At 41.0% G+C, this 22,872-nt stretch overlaps 1 protein-coding gene across 1 annotated transcript in view; it reads right to left on the reverse strand.

Annotated features, from left to right (window-relative positions):
- Positions 1 to 22,862, reverse strand: part of ELP1 (elongator complex protein 1) — a 46,423-nt gene extending 23,561 nt beyond the window's left edge. The window contains exons 1-11 of the mRNA XM_031654384.1: positions 22,615 to 22,862; positions 19,716 to 19,920; positions 18,412 to 18,564; positions 15,710 to 15,791; positions 14,879 to 14,959; positions 11,212 to 11,297; positions 7,311 to 7,407; positions 6,871 to 6,961; positions 5,637 to 5,760; positions 3,974 to 4,067; positions 1,001 to 1,231 (exon numbers count right to left, since the gene is read on the reverse strand). Of these exons, the coding sequence (XP_031510244.1) occupies positions 1,001 to 1,231; positions 3,974 to 4,067; positions 5,637 to 5,760; positions 6,871 to 6,961; positions 7,311 to 7,407; positions 11,212 to 11,297; positions 14,879 to 14,959; positions 15,710 to 15,791; positions 18,412 to 18,564; positions 19,716 to 19,865 (1,189 nt within the window). The 5' untranslated portion in view covers positions 19,866 to 19,920; positions 22,615 to 22,862. The remainder of the gene's footprint in view (positions 1 to 1,000; positions 1,232 to 3,973; positions 4,068 to 5,636; positions 5,761 to 6,870; positions 6,962 to 7,310; positions 7,408 to 11,211; positions 11,298 to 14,878; positions 14,960 to 15,709; positions 15,792 to 18,411; positions 18,565 to 19,715; positions 19,921 to 22,614) is intronic.
- Between the last annotated feature and the right edge of the window lie 10 nt (positions 22,863 to 22,872).

The following is a 22,872-nucleotide window of genomic DNA, read 5'->3' on the forward strand; positions in this document are numbered from 1 at the left end:
ACAATAATGGCAATTCACAAAAAAATAACTTTCAGTGTTTTTCTCATGAACAAGTTTAAAAACAGTGTGGGGTGGGGAAACGTCATGGGTTCTGTCTATACTTGGCCATCGTCACCTCCAGGCCTAGAGCAGTCCATCTCAGAACCTGGAGTTTCACGTGCCGGGGACTAAGGCAAAAAGGCCAAGAGGTCAGAGCTCTAGCTTCAAATCCAGGCCTGCAAGCAAGCCACACTAAACCAAGGGAATTAATACCTTCAAAATCCTTAAAGCACTTTCCTATGTGTGGATTTGGTAATAAGGCAGATCTGATTAAGTTCTCTATATAGAATACATGACTATAAAATCAGTATAATATAGAACATTACACAGAATATGAATTAGTATACCACCTCACATTACAATCTTAGAAGCCAGTGTTCCCTTTTATTATCAGCAATAAAACTATTCATTAAGGTGACTACTTCACTCCTCAATCTTGCCCTCCCCATCCCACCCCCTAAAAAACCTTCTACCTAATTATAAAATATCAACCTAATCTTCATATTAGGCAAACGTCTATGCACGAACTGAACATACTAGAGAAGTATATAATCAGCAAGCATTTATATCAGGAAACAAAGCAGCACAAGTGGGGTGGTACAAGGATCAATTATAAATCTGTGTCAGGGCAAACAGATAAGGCTAACCGATCCCACAAGACTCTACTGTTGTCATCCTCTCTACCTAGAGTCTAAGTTTTCAGTGTCTTCAAAGGCCAGGCAAGTAAATGTGTGAAGGCCACAGATGCAGTATAACAGGAAACTGGGGTGGGGAGGGGGGACAATGGTTCTCAGGAAAGAATATACCCCACCTTATATCCCATTCAATAAAAAATCAAACAAGTAACCCAAACAGCCAAAATAAATAAAGATTCCCCACTGTTGCAATCAAACCACCACATCTGCAGGCCGTAGGTTCAGGACCCCTTGCAGGCTCATGGACACACTTCCCAGCAGCTTACTTCCATCAATGACGGCCACATTGGACAAGTCACTTGAATTATCTCCCACGCTCCGCTCAGTCGTCCAGTGCCAATCATAGGCGAGGTAATGCCAGCCCTGACAGAGAACATGCAGCCGGTATGGGGTCACAGGGTCCCACATCAGAGATACAAGCTTGCTCTTCCCACAGGTGCTGAAGGATAAACTTTGCTTGAGATACCAGTGATAGTTTCCAACAGTCCAGAGCTGAACTGCAAGGGAAAATGAAAAGAAGGCCATTAGAGGCTGGAAAGCAGACTTCATCCCACTTGCCAGAGGGGGACAAGGGCAATCTTTTCTTTTTCAAAGGACCCTTCCTGCTCAGCGTCTTCTCTAAAATAAGAACAATAATAATTGCCAAAAAGTAGCTTTCCAAGCAGATAAAATGTCAAGAATCAATAAGGTAAGAAATACATGTTTATTTTCCTGTTTTTTTTCTACTTTCAATTTTTATTCATATGTTTATTTTCTTTCTTTTTTTTTTTTTTTTTTTGACTCAGAGTCTCACTCTGTCGCCCAGGCTGGAGTGCAGTGGCACGATCTCAGCTCACTACAAGCTCCACCTCCCAGGTTCAAGCCATTCTCCTGCCTTAGCCTCCCAAGTAGCTGGGACTACAGGCACCTGCCACCACACCCGGCTAACTTTTTTTTGTTTGTTTGTATTTTTAGTAGAAACAGGGTTTTACCGTGTTAGCCAGGATGGTCTCGATCTCCTGACCTCGTGATCCGCCCACCTCAGCCTCCCAAAGTGCTGGGATTATAGGCGTGAGCCACTGCGCCCGGCCTATATGTTTATTTTCAACTTTACTCCCAAACTTTATGATCATGATGGAAGGCTACTAGGACAAAGCATTCTTTTAGTGGGTTTTCTCATGAAGATTTAGGAAGAAGATAACTTGGCAATTAGATTAAAAGTATTAAAACACTCAATCCAAGATCTAGACTAGCATCATTGTGTTGTATTGGGCTTAAGATGCTTATTTTCTTTCAGGTGCTTTGCACGCACTTATGTACCAGGCTATCTGGGTATTAACCCTGATTCAGCTGCCCGAAGAAGATAAGCATGCAATTATCCTTCCAACATCTATTAAGACTTAATCATGCCAAAACCAACCTTCACTAAACAGATGACACATATAAATTAAGACCTTAGTTATATTAGGAATTACATTTATATTAAGAAATATTAGTTATATTAAGGAATTCATTTTCTTAATCTCCTTGCTCACTAATGCTTAACTTAGTGATCACCACAAATACTACCTAGTCTTAAACCGCATTATTACACTTTGAAGTTAGACCACATGCTGATGTTCTGTAAGCACAGATGTTGTGACTGTTCTTGTGCAATGTGTATGTATATATATATACACACACGTTTTTGAGATGGAGTCTCACTCTGTCACCAAGGCTGGAGTGCAGTGGCACGATCTCCGTTCACTGTAAGCTCCGCCTCCTCTGGATTCACATCATTCTCCTGCCTCAGCCTCCCTAGTAGCTGGGACTACATGCACCCACCACCACGCCCAGCTAATTTTTTGTATTTTTAGTAGAGATGGGATTTCACCATGTTAGCCAGGATGGTCTCGATCTCCTGACCTCGTGATCCACCCGCCTCGGCCTCCCAAAGTGCTGGGCCCCCAAAGTGCATGAGCCACCGCGCCTGGCCCATACCTATACTTTTAACAAAAATGAGATCATTGCTATACTGAGATACATACATGAAAAAACTAGAAGACAAGAAAATTTGAATAGCGATTATTACGGAGTGGCAGAACTATGAGATTTCTTTTTTTCTCATCTTTATTTTCTAACATTTTCAAGTATTATTTAATACTTAAAACCACACACTGATATATTTTAAAAGCTATAAAAAATATTCTTTCCTTTTATATTTAATCTAAACCTTCTTTCACATCCACAGAATACCTTTGGTTATTGTTTTTTTCTGTGGTAATACCATCCTCTAGGGAAAGCACGTGATGACTTACAACAGTTAATTTTATTGTGTCAACTTGGCCAGGCTATGGTGCCCAGCTGTCTGCTGAAACTCTAGATGTTGCTGTGAAAGTATTCTGTAGATGTGATTAATATTTATAATGGGCTGACTGTAAGGAAAGCAGATTATTCTCCATAATGTGGGAGGTTCCCATTCATTCAGCTGAAGGCCTTCAAAGCGAAAACTGAGGCTTCTCAGAAAAGAAGAAATTCTGCCTTAAGGCTGTAACAGAAATCTTGCCTAAGTTTCCAGCCTGCCTTACAGATTTCATACACAAGTCTGCAACATCAATTCTTACCTGAGTTTCCAGTCTGCCAACCTGCCCCACAAATTTCAAACTTGCCATCCCCTACATTAGCCAATCTTTTAAAGTAAATCTATCCACACTCTATTTCTCTCTCTCCCTCCCACCCTATCCTGTTCCCTCTCTCACTGTCTCTCTATATAAGTACAGTTGACCCTTGAACGACACAGGCTTGAACTGCATAGGTCCATTTATATTCGTATTTTTTTTCAATGAATACAGTCAGCCCTTCATCTTGTGGATTCTATATCCACAACCAAATGCACATCAAAAATATGGTACTTGAGGAATGCAAAACTCAAGTATACAAAAGGCTGACTTTTCATATCTGAGTGTTCTGCAGGGCTGACTGCAGGACTTGACCACGTGTGGATTTTGGTTTCCATGGGCAATCCTAGAACTAATTCCCCAAGAATACTGAGGGACGAATTATATGTATGTATTAATTCTGTTTCTCTAGAGAATCCCGACCAATACATGACTGAAATCCACAATCAACCAAAACCTAATCACCCCCATTTCCATCTACCCACTTCAGCATCTTTGATTCTACTAAGGGACTAAGTAGAAGGGATGAAGGAAATCCCAATACCTGTCCACTTTCAACTACGTTCTATGGGGCAGAAGGTTGGGGTACTACAGCTGTCTTACCATAGGTTTTCAGAATGGAGTTTTCTTCTCTCTGAAGGTCTTCTAGCCAAACTGCAAGCACAGAGGAATCTGCATTCCAGAGCAAGTCATTTACCTAGGAGGGAAAAAAGATCCATCATTGGCTTTCAGTTATGGATTTACTTCCAAATCTTTATAATCAAATAATCCCACTACCTGAGCTCATCCCTAGCTGTAAATTACTAATTTATAGAGGCATTAAACAAATCTGTAAAATATGTCATTATTATGTAGAAGACTTAAAAAAAAGAAATACATAACTTAAGAAACTTAACCAAATACAAGGTGACATTTTTAGACAATCAGAGAAATTTGAATATGGACTGGGTGTTAGACAACACTGAGGTAAGATGTAATAATGGAGTTATGGTTATGTAAAGAAAAATGTCCTTAATTGTTAGAAATAAATATTGAAAATACGATTTCTAGAATTAAAACTCCAGGAAATAAAAATATATGTAAGTATGTGTATGTATAGGCCAAAGAGTTGTAGATAGATGAAAATAGTTTTGCAAAATGTTAGTATCTACTGAAAGTGAGTAAAAGTTACATGTCTACTGAAAGTGAGTAAAACTTGTCTCTCAACTTAAGATGTTTAAAATTTTACACAGAGATATCATTTGATGTGTTCTCACTTCAGTCATTTTCTTAATTGTATACCAATTAAGAAATGGTATACAAACCGCTTAAGATTTAAATGCTATAAATGAAAAGCATCTTCATTACTGGAAAAATCATGCTTTTGTCAAAATAAACAATAAAAACTAGCATTTTTATTTCCTATTTCTGCTTTATCTAAGGTGGGGGAGAAATGCTATTAGTTGCAAAATCACTGGAAAAACAATATATCTTTTATTTAACAAAAAAAATCAGTTCTGGCCGGGCGCGGTGGCTCAAGCCTGTAATCCCAGCACTTTGGGAGGCCGAGACGGGCGGATCACGAGGTCAGGAGATCGAGACCATCCTGGCTAACACAGTGAAACCCCGTCTCTACTAAAAAATACAAAAAATTAGCCGGGCGAGATGGCGAGCGCCTGTAGTCCCAGCTACTCGGGAGGCTGAGGCAGAAGAATGGCGTAAACCCAGGAGGCGGAGCTTGCAGTGAGCTCAGATCCGGCCACTGCACTCCAGCCTGGGCGACAGAGCCAGACCTCGGGCCTCAAAAAAAAAAAAAAAAAAAAAAAAAAAAAAACAGTTCTAAGCAACCACCATTTTTATTACTATTTACTCTAAAGCTTCTATTTATGTATCCATATCAAATATAAATCCCCTCTATAGGCCAGGCGCGCTGGCTCATGCCTGTAATCCCAGCACTTTGGGAGGCTGAGGCGGGTGGATCACCTGAGGTCAGGGGTTTGAGACCAGCCTGACCAACATGGAAAAACCCTGTCTCTACTAAAAACACAAAATTAGCTGGCTGTGGTGGCGCATGCCTGTAATCCTAGCTACTCGGGAGGCTGAGGCAGGAGAATCGCTTTAACCTGGGAGGTGGATGTTGCGATGAGCTGAGATCGTACCATTGCACTCCAGCCTGGGCAACAAGAATGAAACTCCGTCTCAAACAAACAAACAAACAAACAAAAATTCCCTCTATAGCTGTGGAAAGTCCTCCACATTTGAGGGCGAAACAAACTCAGGCACTTACCTTAACCTCATCTTTAAGGAAGGGAAGTGTGAAGTGTCCATGAAGGAGTCCATTTTTCTCAAAAAACACAATATCCTGCTGGTTGGGTTTATCTTGTGTAGATGCAATCAAACTGCCTGAGGGTCTTAAAGCAAACTCAGAGTGTTACAACATCCAAAGCTCCTCTAACTAAAGACAGCAAACATGAATGAATGAATGAATGAATGAGTATCTTTATCTAAGGAAGTTTTAAATCCCATGTGTCCCTTGTCTCTTGGCAAGCGGTTCACCCCATTGTGGGACTGTACTTGCCAGAGGAAAGAGTGTCTTATCCTATTTTATACAGAGGTTCCATTTGCCTACAAAGCCTTACATATTTACACTGCATTTGGATGACTTTAAAAATAATAAGTTATCTAAACCATTGCACGTATAATGTCCTAAAAATCAAAATCTATTTCTCCTTCAATTATATGACTTCAGCAAATATTCTATGCTCAGCTAGGTCTTTTTTAAGACTTCTCCAAATGTTGAAAACATCTTAAATGCCTCATCTTATTCACATTTGTCTCTAGGGTTTTAATTCAAATACATTTCTCTGCTGCTCTATCATACAACACCATTCAGATAACTGGTGGGAAACAAGAGGTCTACATACAACAGATACCACTGAAACAGTGGAGACACATCTTCTATCTAAAATCAGGCAGCCACATATGACAGGCAAATTGTGACCTGCACAAGGGTACTGGGCCAAGGAGGAGAGGAGAAGGAAAGAGGGGGATCTGAATCCAGCCTGCATGTTCCCTGGCAAGCAGATCCTCTGCTGTGGGAATTTTGTGCCAAGGAAGGAGGCTCTTTCCCTAATTTCCACAAAAGCTCCATTTGCCCCACAGAGTCCTGCAAACTGGTCCTTCCCTTCTAAACACCATTTTCTGCTCTGTACAATGGCTTCATATACACCCTGCCTTAAAACTACAGCCTTTTAAGAATTAGGAATGCAAAATATATGGGGCCTTGGAGTGATGCAATCTGTGAAGAAGCATAAAATCTACTATTCAAGTTGAATTCAGACTTCAGAGAATAAAAAAAAAAAAAAAGAAGAAGAAACAAAGATAGATACAGGCTTACAACCAAATGAAGAAATGTAAAAATCCTTTTGTGTTACACAAACATCTGTGTCATCTGTATCAATGGGTACCACCACCTCTACCCTGGTTCCAAGAATTTCTCTAAGGTTTCTTCTCCCACTCACTTCCAAGCCAGGGCTGGTCCCAGTCCTGCCACAGGCTCACTGGTTGACTGCAAAGCAAACTCTCGGTTCCACACTCTGACCTTCCGAGCCCCTGTACGGGAGTGGAATCAAACACACACACACACTTAGAACATTATGATAGAAGTTGTCAAATCAGAACTACTCAAACACCTTCCTTACAAACAAAAAATGCCACGGTTTTACACAGCCAATTAGATTAATCTTGTTAAAAATTTCTGTCCACCAGGTAGGAGGATGGACCAGGTGACCTCAAAGGACTCTTTTAATTCTTAACTCTAAACTCATTTCACATTTAAATCAGTACATCCTTGCCTCATATGTAAATTAATACCTTACTCAAAGCAAAAGAAAGAAAAGTTTCCTTAATTTTAATAAGATTTTTTTTTTTATTGTTGTTTAACTGCAATATATTTCCATACCTGTTTCTGGGCAAACAACACTCACAGCAAAAAACTGTCCATCCCCACGCCAGGTAACTTGAGGTCTACGATCATCCCAGGGCAAAGCAGACTCATGCTAAAGAGGGGAAGAAACACCAACATTACTGGCAGACCTTAAGTATCCCAGAATCAAACAAGCCTCACACCACTAGATATAGATCTTTTGTACGAGGTTTAAGCTACCTTGAAAGCCTGCCTCTAGAATCAGAAACCATCCAAGGGTTGGTTCTTCTAACCCAGAAATCACCAAAAAAGAGAAAAAAATGTAAAACAAACAAAATCCTCCTTTGGGCATTAAAAAAAAAAAAAAAAAAAAAAGTGGCCTCTGAGAACAGCAAAAGAGGAAAAGAGCTACAGATCTAGATCCTGAATATAATGAGCTAAGGAATCTTTCAGGTAACCACAAGGAAACAAGTGTCTTGTTTGTCCAACAGGGTAGAGTTTTGTTCAAATATTGTGTAAGCTTCACAACAGGGCACAGATGAGTTAAGATGTGAAGAAGGTGAATAGGGAAGAGCCACAGAGGTGGTAAAGGCAGCAGCAAACAACGACGAAAACATGGAAATGTTCTCATTCTGCAGCATGACGGGAAGAAACGTCTCCTCCAGGACCACGTGTATCTCAATCCTGAAGCCAACTCTACAGGGTGGGAGACAGATGACCACCCGGGCATTCTTCATCATATTCTAGTAATAGCCTAATAATTCTGCTAGTACTATACTATAGTCTGCACCATAGGGAATACATAGGTAGCCTAACCAAATTTATTCTCAATGAAACTGTCCTATGGTATAGAAACCAAACCTCCTTTAGTGAAGGGTTAAGGCCTGAAATAGGCGTTATATGAAATAGAACTGGAAATAACTGAGGACAGAAAATGTAGATGGCAAGCAGGGTATTATTGAGTCATCTATTCTAGAAGAGTAGCTCATAGAAATTTCTACATATAATTATGCTTCCATTTGTTCAGGCCCAACCCTTGATATCCTCCTCAATTCCTCTCTCTCACCTACTTTTTTTTTTTGAGAGGGAGTCTTGCTTTGTTGCCCAGGCTGGTGTGCAGTGGCGTAATCTTGGCTCACTGCAACCTCCATCTCCCGGGTACAAGCAATTCTACTGCCTTAGCCTCCCAAATAGCTGAGATTACAGGCATCTGCCACCATGCCTGGTTAACTGTTGTATTTTTAGTAGAGACGGGATTTCGCCATGTTGGACATGCTGGTCTCGAACTCCTGACCTCAGGTGACCCGCCCACCTTGGCCTCCCTAAGTGCTGGGATTACAGGTGTGAGCCACCGTGCCCAGCTAAATGCAACCTCTTGAATCAGTGTTACTGGGCACTAGGAGAGCCCAGGCAGGGAACAAACTGAGGGCTAGAACAACACAACTTAAAAAATCAAAGTAAATTATGCTCACATGAGTACTTGCGTCTGACTACTCCATGGATTTTTGTTTTCTTTTCTGAAGGGTAGCTGTGAACTTTCAAACCAAGACGAGGCCCTAGAAAGCCTTTAGAAAAAGTTCATGAAAAAAAGGTAGAGTAGTTTACTGGATAGTACATTACATAATAGGATGCCCGGGGTTTTTTTCCCCCATTACCTGGATCATCTTATATCACTAATAAATCCTAATTTTGGCAATACTAGATAAGTCTTACTCTAGCAGGTACCAGTAGTAAAATGTCATCTCCTCCAGAGTTTAACAAAGTATGGAAAACTGCCTTATTCTCAATACTACTATAGATTCCCTTAAAGTACTATTTTTAAACACCTTTACTGGGATATAATTTACATTTCATTAAGGTTCACCCATTTGAATTACACAATGGTTTTTTTTGTTTGTTTAAACTCAGTGGTAAGAATCATTGTTTTTAAAGTGTATTTACAAAGTTGAACAGCTATCACCGTAATCTGAATTTTGAGCATTTTCATCATCCCAAAAAGAAACCCCATATCCATTAGCAGTCACTCCTTCCCTACCCTACCCCGCAGCCCTACGCAACCTGTACTCTACTTTCTGCCTCTGTGGATTTGCCCCTTCTGGGAACTTCATACAAATGGGATCATACTATATGCGATCTTTTATGACTGGCTTCTTTCACTTAGCATAATCTTTATGGGGTTTATCCATGTCATAACATGTATGAGTAACGTACTACTTTTAAATCAAAAATATATGGTCTTAGAAAGCTGCCGGGCGTGGTGGCTCACACCTGTAATCTCAGCACTTTGGGAGGCTGAGGCGGGCGGATCACGAGGTCAGGAGATTCAGAGCACCCTGGCTAACACGGTGAAACCCCGTCTCTACTAAAAATACAAAAAATTAGCCAAGCGTGGTGGCAGGCACCTGTGGTCCCAGCTACTCGGGAGGCTGAGGCAGGAGAATGGCGTGAACGTGGGAGGTGGAGGTTGCAGTAAGCTGAGATCACACCACTGTACTCCAGCTCAGGTAACAGAGCGAGACTCCGTCTCAAAAAAAAAAAAAAAAAAGAAAAAGAAAAAAAATAAATAAAGTTGTAACATAATTTACTTGTTGCTTGCAGCAAGAAAGAATATTCAGATTGCACCAACTATTTACTTGGTCAAGTTTCTGTTTAGTCATGGATACCTTTTAAGTGCTTCAGCCAAAAAAAAAAAAAAATCACTTAAAAATCAGGAGGACAAGAAAACCACTCGTCCAAAGCTGGGCATGTGTAGTGGATCACCCCAAAGAAACAAGGCTGTGTCTGAGAACACTTACTCTATGTTTCCGCCCTTTAATAATCCTTTACTATTCTAATAAGTCAACAGCCTTCAGAATGTTAAATTAGACCCCCATGCATATTTTACTCACTACATAGTTGTTTTGAAATAAAACTATGCTTTTAAAAAAAAAAAGTTTCAAAAGTTATTTGTCTACTAAAATAAGAGCAGCAACTACTATTTGAGTGCCTACGCTGTGCTGATGCTGTGGTAGCTGTTTTATATGTTATTACCCACTCATCTCAACCCTTGTAAGGAGACATTATGTTGTCCACTTTACAGAGAATACCGAGGCTCAGAAACGTTAGGAAACTTCCCTGCCAAGGTCTCATAGCTTCTAAATGTTATGAGGATAACGTAATCTGTACTTTTCTAACAGAGATATACACTGCTCCTGGGGGTACCTGGCAGTATGCCAGAGGGTAAATATGGCACACCTTCTTGGGGCATTAATTTTACTCAAGGGTAATACTTTTCAGTTCATATTTTAAAAAAATATTCATATTGTACATATTAACATAAAATATAAGAGTTTAAATGAATTTAATGTGACATGCACACTACTTCCCCAGGTGCCCCAAGAGTTTGCACTTTTCTTGTGTCCACATACCTCTGCCTTCAGGGGCTGCCTACATTAGAAGATTAAGAAGTACTGCCTTGAGTCATCGAGACATCATTATATGGTCTTTAGAATTCTCTAATCCAGAAGTAAGGAAAACAAAGAGTTTCATCCAATAGAATAAGAAAAATATCTAATATACACATATATGGGAGAAGTATGAGAACATGCATGTGAATGAAGGATGGCAGCTCTCTCTGGGGAGGAAGGCGAGGGACATCGGGACGGGATACACAAGGGATTTCCTTTGTCTGTGATGTTTTATTTTTTGAACTGGGTGATGAATATTGGTCATAATTATTTGCTACCATGAAAATAAATCACAAAGCAACTTGGCAATAACAAGGAAAAAAACGATCTTTCTAGGGGGACTCATTTCCTGAAGGCTCTAGGCAGTTTTACTAAAGCAGAAGAGAACTGTTCATTACTGGCATCTAAGTGGACACAACAGAACTCCTGGTGGGTGGCAAACTTACATTTGTTCCAGTCAAGGCTCTTTATCCATCAAACCACAAACTTACCATTTGCATCTGAAAAGCTGCTTGTCTGCCTTCTGATCCATGGAACTGTGTCTCCTTCCTGCCCCATCCAACAGTGATAAACTTGCCTAGGGAACAATTGGCAAGACAACCAATAAGCTGCATGAAATGAAACAAAAAGTTTCACTGCTATTCTTCATGAAGTTAGTCACTGGCAATTACTCGGGTCCTCTAAGACCTCTCAATAAATTGACCAGCAGTCAGTATTTGAGAAACCTATGTTTCAGGCTGGGCGTGGTGGCTCATGCCTATAGTCCCAACATTTTGGAAGGCTGAGGCAGATGGATCACTTGAGTCCAGGAGTTCAAGACCAGCCTGGGCAACATAGGGAGACCCCCATCTCTACAAAAAGTATACAAAATTAGCTGGACATGATGGCACACACCTGTGCTACTCAGGAAATACTCAGGAGACTGAAGTAGGAAGATCACTTGAACCCGGGAGTTCAAAGCTGCAGTGAGCCGTGATTGCACTATTGCACTCTCTAGCCCGGGTAACACAGCGAGACCCCCATGTCAAAACAAACAAATAAACAAAACCCATTTCATATTATATGCAGCAGTGATTTTGAAGAATTTAAAATGCACTTCCTTATTCTGGAAAGCATTTTACTGCCATCTTATGTATTCCAAGTTTCTTAGATGACACAAGTCAGGGATCTCACCCTCACCTTACAAGTAAGAAGAATGAAACATGAAGAGTTTACAAAATATGTCCGGAACATAAAACTCCAAGACGAGAACTGGGAATAAAATTCTGATTGCAGGCTCCTCACTGGTGATAGAGGGGCTGCAGGTCACAAAATAGCTCCTCACATAGACTTAAGAGATTGAGACTCTCCCTAACGGTGGAGCCCAAAGTTAGAACACAGGTCTTCTGCCTTCCAGGCTGACTGGTGTTCTTTCTAGATCATAACCCTTCTCTTACATAAACTATAAAGGCAGAGTTGCTGAAACAACACAACGCTTCTGTTCCCAGAGGTAGGATCCATCTGCAAGAGGCACAATAAAGATGGTCCTGAAAGCATCACCCAATCCAGGACCCAATACTTTTCTCCTGCCATTGATTCTGATTCTGATGAAGCAGGGCTGTTTGCAATTCCTATAAATCATGGTCCATATGACCATTTCCTGTCTGCTCACATCCAAGCACTACAGTACCTCAAAGCATAACTTGCTGCTGCATACAAATGGTAGTGACTATCCTGGTGCAAACCCCCAGGCTTCTATCTGCAAGTTTCCACAGAAAGATTAAGGACCAAGGAGTGAAGAAAGAGAACTTTTCCAGTGGAAGACAAGAAATGATGGGGTTATAGCAGGGATTTACAAAACTACAGCCTACATCTGCTTTTACAAACAAACGTTTACTGGACCATAGCCGTGCTTATGTATCGTGTATAACTTTCACACCTCAACATTAGAATTGAGTAGTTGCAACATAGATCATATAGCCTGCAAAGCTGAACATATTTATGACCTAGCCCCTTTTCAGAACAAGTTTACTGACCCCAGAATAGAGGAAAAATATTCAACACTCCATAGAATGATTCTTTTTTTTATTTTTGTACTGAGAAACACATTTCTGAGACCTAAGACCTTAACTTGGACTACATTTCCTTTGATTTACTGCATTAGGATTTTTGTGGAAAAGTCAGTGGGAAACACCAGGCCCAGAGTACTTTCCCATCCCAAAGTGTACTGTGTGCTCTTACTCTCTCTCTGACTGTCCTCAAAGCTGGATGCCCCAGAGTTCCACCCTGGATTCCAGACTCTTCCTGTACAGCATCTGCTCTCTGAGCAAGTCCATCTGTTCCCAAAATTGTCAGAATTTCCTACATACCCACCACTCTCAGTCCATAGCTCTGGCCTTTTCTGAGTTTCAGCCTTGTATTTGCCTACTCCACATGGCAATCCCATATGGTCCTTCAACAAATCCAAAACAGCCTCACCACCCACCCCTTACAGACCAGCACTTCCCCATCTTCCCTCTCAGTTACCGGCATCTTTATTCCCATCACCTGAGGTTCTGGCTGGAGTCCTGCTGGACTTTTTCTTATTCACCTTACATACGCAAAGCTTATTTATTTCACTTTCTAAACTGGTATTTCTCAAACTGGCCTAGGGCAGAAGGGGAACCATGCACGTATATTCTAAAAAAGTTTTTTAGCTAATTCTAAAAAATGTACTCCCATCCTCATTGAGATTCAAGTTTCTCCTGAATCATTCCTGCTTCCAGCCACACATAAACCTTCCTTATCTGTCATCTGGATTCCTGCAGCAACCTCCTACCTGATCATCCTGCCTCTAGTCTCTTTCCTCTCCACACACAAAAACAACATGGCCATCACAAGCCATCTTTCTACTAGATAAATCTCTTTAAACCTCTTATCATCAAAACTTGTAACGGCTGATCAATGTCCAAATCCCCCACTGCAAACTCAATCAAATCTGTCCCATTCATTTCATTCTACACTCACATCCTGCCACTTTGGCAATGCTGAATTACTCACAGTTCCCTGAGTAACCTATAATGTTTCTATGAAATAACCTTCCCTTGAAATGGACACATTCACTTGCTTGGACTGTTCCCTACCCTTATCCCTCACCTACCCAACACCAATTCAGCTGACCACTCCCCATCCTTATCCCTCACCTACCCAACACCAATTCAGCTGAGACTCAGCTCAAGTCAGCTTCCTCGGGGAAATCATCCCTCTCCAGTTACTGGTTTCCTTCCCTTATGCTACCCTAATACCTGTACATCATGTCATTACTGTGCTCATACCAACATGCCCAGGTAATTTTTAAATTTTTTGTAGACGCTAGGTCTCCCTATGTTGCCCAGGCTAGTATCAAACTCCTCAAGCAATCCTCCTGCCTCATCCTTCAAATGTGCTGGGATTATAGGCATGAGCCACTGTGCCCAGTCCTCCAAAATTACTTCTGAACAAATACATTATTTGTAAACAAATGGGTAGAAGTTGTCTAAATGATTTCTCAGAGTTGATGGAGCAAGAAGGCAGGAAGTTAGACCTTAACAGAAGTTGGAATATCTTCTTCCCCATCCCTCTTCAATCAGGCCAGTTATTTGATGACTTCAAGATGGCCAAAGCTTATACTTAACAAACATCTCTCTTCTCCTGCACTGCCCTTCAATACTCCCATAGCCTTAATGCCCAGATGACCTTGGCTAGATTTTGGCAAGAAAATAATCTGATTGTTCCCATGGAAATGCAGATTGGATCTAATCAGTAGGAACAAAAACCAGCCTTCTATCCCATCTTTCTTTTCTTCTCCCTAAAACTGTATCCCGGAAATACTACCTTTATTCTAGCTTGTACAGTCCCTTTCACTGAAGGCCCAGCCTAAGACTTTTCCAGGGTTTGGATAACAACTATCTAAGTGACCTTAAACATTGATTTATATTTTCCAGGTTATTGACAAAGCCAACCCTCAGACCTGGAGAGGCACCAGTAGGCCTTTTAAGATTTGGAATGGGCTGAAGGAACTGAGCTAATAGACATTTAATAACTGGGGGTTTAACCTTCACAGTTCTTTGGCCTAATGACATGGCTATTAGTGTACAAGGAAATGGTCAAAAATGGGAAGAAACGTAGGTCACAAAATGTTGCAAACAAACCTATACTCACTTTCACCAAAATCATCCTGGTGGATCTGCTGCTCCATGATTGGCTCAAAATCTTTTGTCATCATAATCAGGGTCTGTTGACCTTAGAGAAACACAAACAAAAATGATTTTGTTTCCACGTAACAAATTTGCCATTTCGTAAGTACCTATGGCACTGTAAGCTAAGGAGCTGGAGTTAGTCTGAACAAAGCAGAGAGAATTCATCCAAAATGCTTTGACTTAAAAAAACAATCAACAATGACCAAAAAAAAACCCAAACAGCTTTGCCTAGATAAGTCACCTGGTGCTTATGCTCCGCTATCAATGTGTGTACAGTTGAACATAAAAGTCCACAAAGCCCTCCTCCACTAACTTCAACACTCCCTGTCCCCAAGATACCTCTAAATATATATGTCATCAACGGAGCTTGTTTACTAAACTCATCTGGAATGATGAGACTTAAAGGGGAAAAACAGCAACAGAACCCAAGAAGAGCTTTTAGAATGTATTCATACATCAACTCTTAGAATAAGTTAAAATATATATTGCTGACATTTTTAACTCTAACTGGGGACTTAGCAGCCTCCCCAAGTTTTATGACTTTGTTTCTTACTCCCAAAAACTGAAAAAGTTACATGAAACAACTTTTTATGATGATAGACTAAGAGGTAAAACTTCAGTTACCAAAAAAAATAAAAAATAAAAATAAATAAATTCACTCTACAGTATAATATTGGTATTATACTGGTTCAAAGAAATTTTTTGAAATTCAAGCAGCCCAAAACTGATGAAGCCTGTAAGACACCTGGAGTAATGTTTTAGAAAGCGAGTGAGCCACCAGTAACAAGCTTACCCGTGGCAAGAAGCACCAGCTCTTGGTCAGGACTCCAACTCATGACAGAGATACCACTGGCTACACTCCCAACACACTCCAGCTGAGACAGAGAAAATTGAAAAGAGAGACTCAAAACACTAGCGTCTTAGTAAAAATTGACTGCAACTTTAATCAAAACAATTAAAAAAACAAAAAGAAAAACCATCAGTATATGAAAGAGGTATCTGCACTCTCATGTTTGTTGCAGCTCTGTTCACAACAGCTAAGATTTGGAAGCAACCTGTGTCCATCAACGGATGACTGGATAAAGAAACTGTGGTACTATACACAATGGGTACTACTCAGCCATAAAAAAAGAATAAGATCCTGTCATCTGCAACAACATGGATGGAACTGGAGATGATTACATTAAGCGAAATAAACCAGGCACAAAAAAGACAAACATCGTATGTTCTCACTTATTTGTGGGATCTAAAAATCAAAACAATTGAACTCATGGACACAGAGAATAGAAGGATGGTTACCAGAGGCTGGGAAGGGTAGTGAGGGGGCTGAGGGAAGTTGGAATGGTTAATAGGTACAAAAAAATAGACAGAATAAATAAGACTTGTTATTTGATAGCACAATAAGGTAACTATAGTCAACAGTAATTGCACATTTTAAAATAACTAGAACACTGTAATTGAATTGTTTGTAACACAAAGGATAAACGCTTGATGGGATGGATATCCCATTCTCCATGATGTGGCTATTTTGCACTGCATGCTTGTATCAGAGCGTCTCATATAGCCAAGCCCATAAATATATGTACTTACTATGTACCCATAAAAATTAAAAATTTAAATTAAAAAATTAAAACAAGAACTTATTCAACAAACATATCTTCAGTAATGGATATCAAGAGAATAGACCTGTTATCGGGCACAGGGATTTGGCCAGGCGCGGGAGGCTCACGCCTGTAATCCCAGCACTTTGGGAGGCCGAGGCGGGCGGACAAGGTCAGGAGATCCAGACCACAGTGAAACCCCATCTCTACTAAAAATACAAAAAATTAGCCGGGCGCGGTGGCGGGCGCCTGTAGTCCCAGCTACTCAGGAGGCTGAGGCAGGAGAATGGCGTGAACCCGGGAGGCGGAGCTTGCAGAGAGCCGAGATCGCATCACTGCACTCCAGCCTGGGCGACAGAGCGAGACTCCCTCTCAAAAAAAGAAAAAAAAACACAACAAAACTCTTTCTTCCCGGAGCTGTCTCATGAGGGAGATAAAAGATGACTCTACAGAAGATGACAGCAATGACCAAGATCTCTGGAAAGCAAAGTGCGTCTCAGCACAGAGAATGACAAGTGGCCCAGAGTCCACAAAAAGTTTTTCTGACGTGTTTCAAAGAGTGGTAATAAGGACAGGAACAAGAGACCAGGAAGAAAACACAGTGTAGAGGCACAAAGCCAGAAAAAAAGAGCAGTTAAAAATCAGCTGCAACTAAAACATAAGGTATACGTACACATGGGAACAATGAGGGGATGGGGCTAAAAAGGAATGTGGGGAAAAGATAGTGAAAGGGCTTATAAGGCACAATAAGGAACATGGGCTCTGCCTTCCAGACAATTGAGAAGCCACTAAAGGGTAGAATCAGCACCATTAAATGAAGATAAATAGACTGGAAGAGCTCAGTAACCAGGAAACAATGCTACAAAATGTTTTGAAAGTAAAAACATCTATCATTTAAATATGAGAAAAACCAATTAAGCTGGGCATGACAGGTTTGATATTTCCCACCGTGAACTGAGAGTAAGGTTTATGATTGTACTAAACAGAATGGTTAAGAGCAAAGGTACCAGATTTAGACTGCTAGGGTCAAACTCCATTTGATTACTGTGTGACCCCGGTCTAATCACCTAAGCACTCTGTGCCTCAACTGCCTCTTCTGAAGAATAGGCAACAACAACCTACCACATAAGGTCATAGTGAAGATTAAATAAATTTGCATGAAAAGCACTTTAAAAAGTGCCAGGCACATGGTAAACAGTTAATAAATGTAAGCTGTTACTATTATCCTACTATTAGTAATACTCTAACTTCTGTGACACAATCAATGTTAAGGAGGTCACAACTAATGAAGAAATCAAAGAAGATTTAAAGAATCAGGCAAGTGTAATTTGAAACCCTTGCTGTTAAGAAGGTGAGGATAGAAATTTGAAACTCAACTACACACTAGAGCAGAGAAAGAAGCAATTGCTTGAAGTCTAGCTCTCCTGGCAGTCATCAAATATGCAGGTAATGATAATGTATTACTTCAGTGCCTAGAGTTCGGGGACTCTAAAGTTAGCCAATCAACATCCACAACAGAAAATCTATGTCAGATAAACATTCAAAGACTTCCTAAATTGAGAAACAAAGGTTGCAACTCAGGATGAGGGTCTGATAAGAGGTGATCTACACCACACAAGAACAGTCAGTTTTAACTTTTAAAAAAATATATTGTCATTTGGAATGTTCTGATTATTCTGATTAAAAGATGCAGCAGACAAACCTGAGTTTTAGAAGAATCTTAAAATACAGCTAAAGCCATGTTAACAATTTTTTAAATAAAGAAATACATAATGCAAATGCTAATTTGCAAAAGCTTAAATATTATGGCAACTGATTTGAAAACTTCCACAAATACCAAGTAACCTATTTGAGGACGCTTGAGACTCCCCACTCACTGGACTCTTCCACTTACCTGTTGTGTGCTGAGACTAAAGACTATGACGTCTCCAGAGGCTGTGGCCACACACACAGACTCCTGATCCAGCAAGTCCTGAACACCAACAATGCGGCCACTTCCATCCTCTGGGAGAAAGCCTTCTGCCACCAAAGAAACTTCATTTTTCACCTTTCATCAAAGTAAACACATAAGCAAATTAACCCAGTCTACTTTCAAGAATAATTGACAACATTTCTAGAAATAAAATACTTTTTAATGCTTCTTTTATTATTTTTATTTTTAAAATTTTATTTATTTATTTATTTATTTTATTTATTTATTTGAGACGGAGTCTCGCTCTGTCGCCCAGGCTGGAGTGCAGTGGCACAATCTCAGCTCACTGCAAGCTCTGCCTCCCAGGTTCACGCCATTCTCCTGCCTTAGCCTCCTGAGTAGCTGGGACTACAGGCGCCCACCACCATGCCCGGCTAATTTTTTGTATTTTTAGTAGAGACGGGATTTCACCATGTTAGCCAGGATGGTCTCGATCTCCTGACCTCATGATCCGCCTGCTTCGGCCTCCCAAAGTGCTGGGATTACAGGCGTGAGCCACCACGCCCGGCCTAATGCTTCTTTAATTATATAAAAGCTTTAGAAAATGTTTTTTCCAGATGAAAACCCAAACTTTCAGTTAAGAAATATCACTACTCTGTCATCTTTAACAAGAAAAATAGGTAATATGACCTTGCCAAACAAAGATAAAAACAAAAACAATAAGTCTGGTCTCTTTAAAAATGCCCAATAAAACATGATGCTAATAACTATGTTTTTCTAAGATTGCTACAGTACAGGGAAAAGGCACTAAAGGATGTAGCTGCCTAAAATGTATTAGTAGAAGAATATAATCAAGGGACCATATGAAAACCAACCCACAGAGGTTTTTAAAGCACATATAGTTAGCAGCCAACACTAAAGATTCTGATTTAGTTGACATGAGATGTGGGCTCAAACTTTTAGAAAGCTCCACAGGCAACTTTCGTGTTCATTCCCAATTAAGAACCACTCTTATAAACAGAATTTGCATGACAAAAAGGGTAAAAAGTAGGGAACCCACTCAAAAAGTAAAGTCAGAGTTTTACTGACTTAGGTTAAAACAGTAGCAGAGTTAAAGAAGGGTTACTATTTAACCTATGTCTAACATGGCACATACATGAAGCAAAGGATGTTTATTTGGGAGGATATAAATACGATGTAAAGAAAGACTATGTGGGGAAAGAAATTTGGAAGAAGACAAATCAAGGGTCAGATCCATCTGCTAGCATTCTCCATCAGTAACTTACTTCTCTTGAGACAGGGTCTACTTCTATCAGTCCATGTTCTGAACCAATGAGCACTGTCCCCTGTTCAGTTCGGAGAGAGAAGCACTGAGGTTTCCCTGGACCTTGAATATCCCTGAATTCCAGGGTCCGAAATAATTTCAGATTTCGCATGATGAAGTGATTCCCACGAGACGAGTACAACTATTCCTTGATGAACCATTAATCCCTGAGAGAGAAAGAAATAGCTTAATAGTGATAAATGACCATATTTATTTAAGTGAAATGATTCAGGGGGTGAAGAAGTGGTAGTTAGAATCAGAATAGCCAAGAAAAGAAAAAACTTAGCTCTCTGAGTACACATCCACGTGTGGATTATAGCAGCAACCTGACCCACTCTATACAGTTATGGTCTACAAATTAGGAATTCTCAAATCTATTTTATGTTCTCACTTTTCAGGAGAGGCAAGATTCTCAACTTTAGATTCTCATCTTTAAAAAAGATGTAATATCAGTTATTCCTTTGGGAAAGGTGAAAGAACAAATGAATGGGGAAACGTTTTATTTTTGCATGTTAGGACATCTTTATAAAATCATAAGGAAAAACAAAAGAGTATCCCACTGATTAGCACTATTTGAAAATCCATGTTTATATATTGGCAGTTGAAGAGAATCTGAAACAACTTTAATATTCACCAGGTCTATTCATTTATAAACTGACTTTATACATTCATTAAAAAAATGAAATCAAAGATAGAAAAGCATTTATTGTTCTAAAGGAGAAGATAAAATACTGGGACATGACAACAATTTACTTGAAAATGATGACCAATATTTCAAGGACCTTGATGATCTGACATAACTACTTCCAGTAACTTTGTTCTTCTGGCCAGGCTTTTCCCAGGACAATAGAAAACGTGAGAAAAGAGTGCTAAACAGAATGTCTACTTTGGTCTGGCAAAATCAGACTTGCTTAAATGCATAACATTACCTAAGTAGGGAAAAAAAAAAATGTTACTGTCCTAGTTATTTATATTCAGATCCCTTTAAGGCTTATGATTGTAAGTCCCTAAGTTATGTTGGGGTAGCAATTACAAGGACCATACTGGCCTCATTGTCACTTTAATACAAGGAAAATTCTCTCATCTTGGCACCCCACATATGTATGACACAGAAAGAATAAAGATGAATCAATCCTAATAGTACAGAGAAGATAATGTCACGTATAATAGGAATTATATAATATATAATGCGGGATAAGAGGAAGGTAAGTTTATATATGATGGAAGTGAGGAAATCAAGGCAGACAATGATTTTAGTAAGTTTTGGTGACAATTACATTCAAAAACTTCTAGAAATTACTTGAAACCTCTAACATATCATGCAGGTTGGTTTTTTTTTTTTTGAGACAGAGTTTCACTCTTACTGCCCAGGCTGGAGTGCAATGGCCGCGATCTCGGCTCACCGCAACCTCTGCCTCCCAGGTTCAAGCGATTCTCCTGCCTCAGCCTCCCGAGTAGCTGGGATTTCATGCGCCCGGCACCATGCCCAGCTAATTTTTGTATTTTTAGTAGAGACAGGGTTTCACCATGTTGGCCAGGCTGTTCTTGAACTCCTGACCTCAAGTGATCCACTCGCCTCTGCCTCCCAAAGTGCTGGGATTACAGGCGTGAGCCACCGTGCCTGGCCACGTTTTTCATCTTTAAACATCATAAAAACGCCTCAAAACTAGTTTCTTTGAAATTTGACACCCATCAGCCTTATTCCCTTATCTTCTTAAAGGAAGACTTCCGTCCACTTCCTTCCAGGGTAGGAAAGGAATATCCTCCACATTGCCACAGGACCTAGGCCTATTGATACTCTTTCTCTGACATCTGCAACCTCCAAACTTCCTGCCTCTACTGATTCAAACTTTTCTCAGTCCTTGAATGTACTAAAGATTCCTCCACACCAAAGGTCAATAGTGAATTCTCTCTTAAATTTTCTGACAACTCCTTCATTTTCTTCCCTTGTCCCTTCAACTATCCACCTCTTGGCTAGACATCATATGCATGATTACATGTACCAGGTAGATCACGAATACGCTGATTAGGCCTAAATGCCTAGCCCCAACTGAATTAGCCCAAACTGACCACTAAACCCACATTTTTAACCTCCTGATAATATCACAAGCAAGTCTCACATGCACATCAAATGCGACCTGGAAAGCAAAGAACTTGCTATTCTTCCCCCAAATGACAGTTCCCACTATTTCGGGACAGGCCATTTCTACGCCATGTCCCCGAGCTGGAAAACTGTCTTTGCTGCCTTTCTGCTTACTCTTCATATTGATCTATTCATTGGTTAGCGCCGTGGCTGTGGCTGTCAATATGCTGTTGAATTCTTTACGATCTGGTTTCTGGCCTACATCCAACACCGACTGGGCACTTGCTAAGTGCTGGGATCAGAAGATTACTCAGGCAGCCACTGTCTCCACGGAGATCATCGTTAACAGGAAAGAAAGCCACGTTAAAACACCACGTTAGATGGAGAAGCACAGAGGACACCACCTCCACGAAAAAGTCTCAGACGCGAGAAAGGACCCGCACGACAGCACCCGAGCCTCTATTAACCGCCGCCTTCCATCGTGAATTAATGCTCTCGCTTTCAGCGTTATTATCAACCCCCTGCAAGCAATCAAGAGGCTGGGTTAAGTCTGGCTAGAGGTGCAGCAGGTATCCCTGGGCTGTCGCGCCTCCCAGCGCCCCCGATGGAGCAGGTGGCAAAACTGCAAAAAGAATTTAAGGCTCTAGGAAAGAGGTGGTGCAGCCCGCGCTCCAGTCCCCGGCCCGCAGCAGGCAGAGGAGCCTCCGGGTGTCTTTCACCCGGACACTGCCGGCGGAGGGGTCCACTCCCGTGCCCCTGCCCCAGATGGATCGCTTACCTGAGGACCCCCAAACAGAGGCGCATCCGGCCTCGCCTCCCTAGCCACGCGCAGCCGGCTACCCAGAGTCCGCCCCGAACTGCGCACGCGTCTCGGTCCTAGGCTCCCGCTCTCTCACCCAGCGCACTAGGCCTCCAGGGGTGCGCTGAAGCACGGCAGAGGCCAGCTGCGCAATGGTCGCGTCAACTAGGATGGCCCGGCCCGCGGAGGGCGGCGCGGGGTGACGTCATCCAGCGGCGGAGGCGTGGCCGGGTCCGC

Source organism: Papio anubis, chromosome 13 (assembly GCF_008728515.1).
Source record: "Papio anubis isolate 15944 chromosome 13, Panubis1.0, whole genome shotgun sequence".
Lineage (NCBI taxonomy): Eukaryota > Metazoa > Chordata > Mammalia > Primates > Cercopithecidae > Papio > Papio anubis.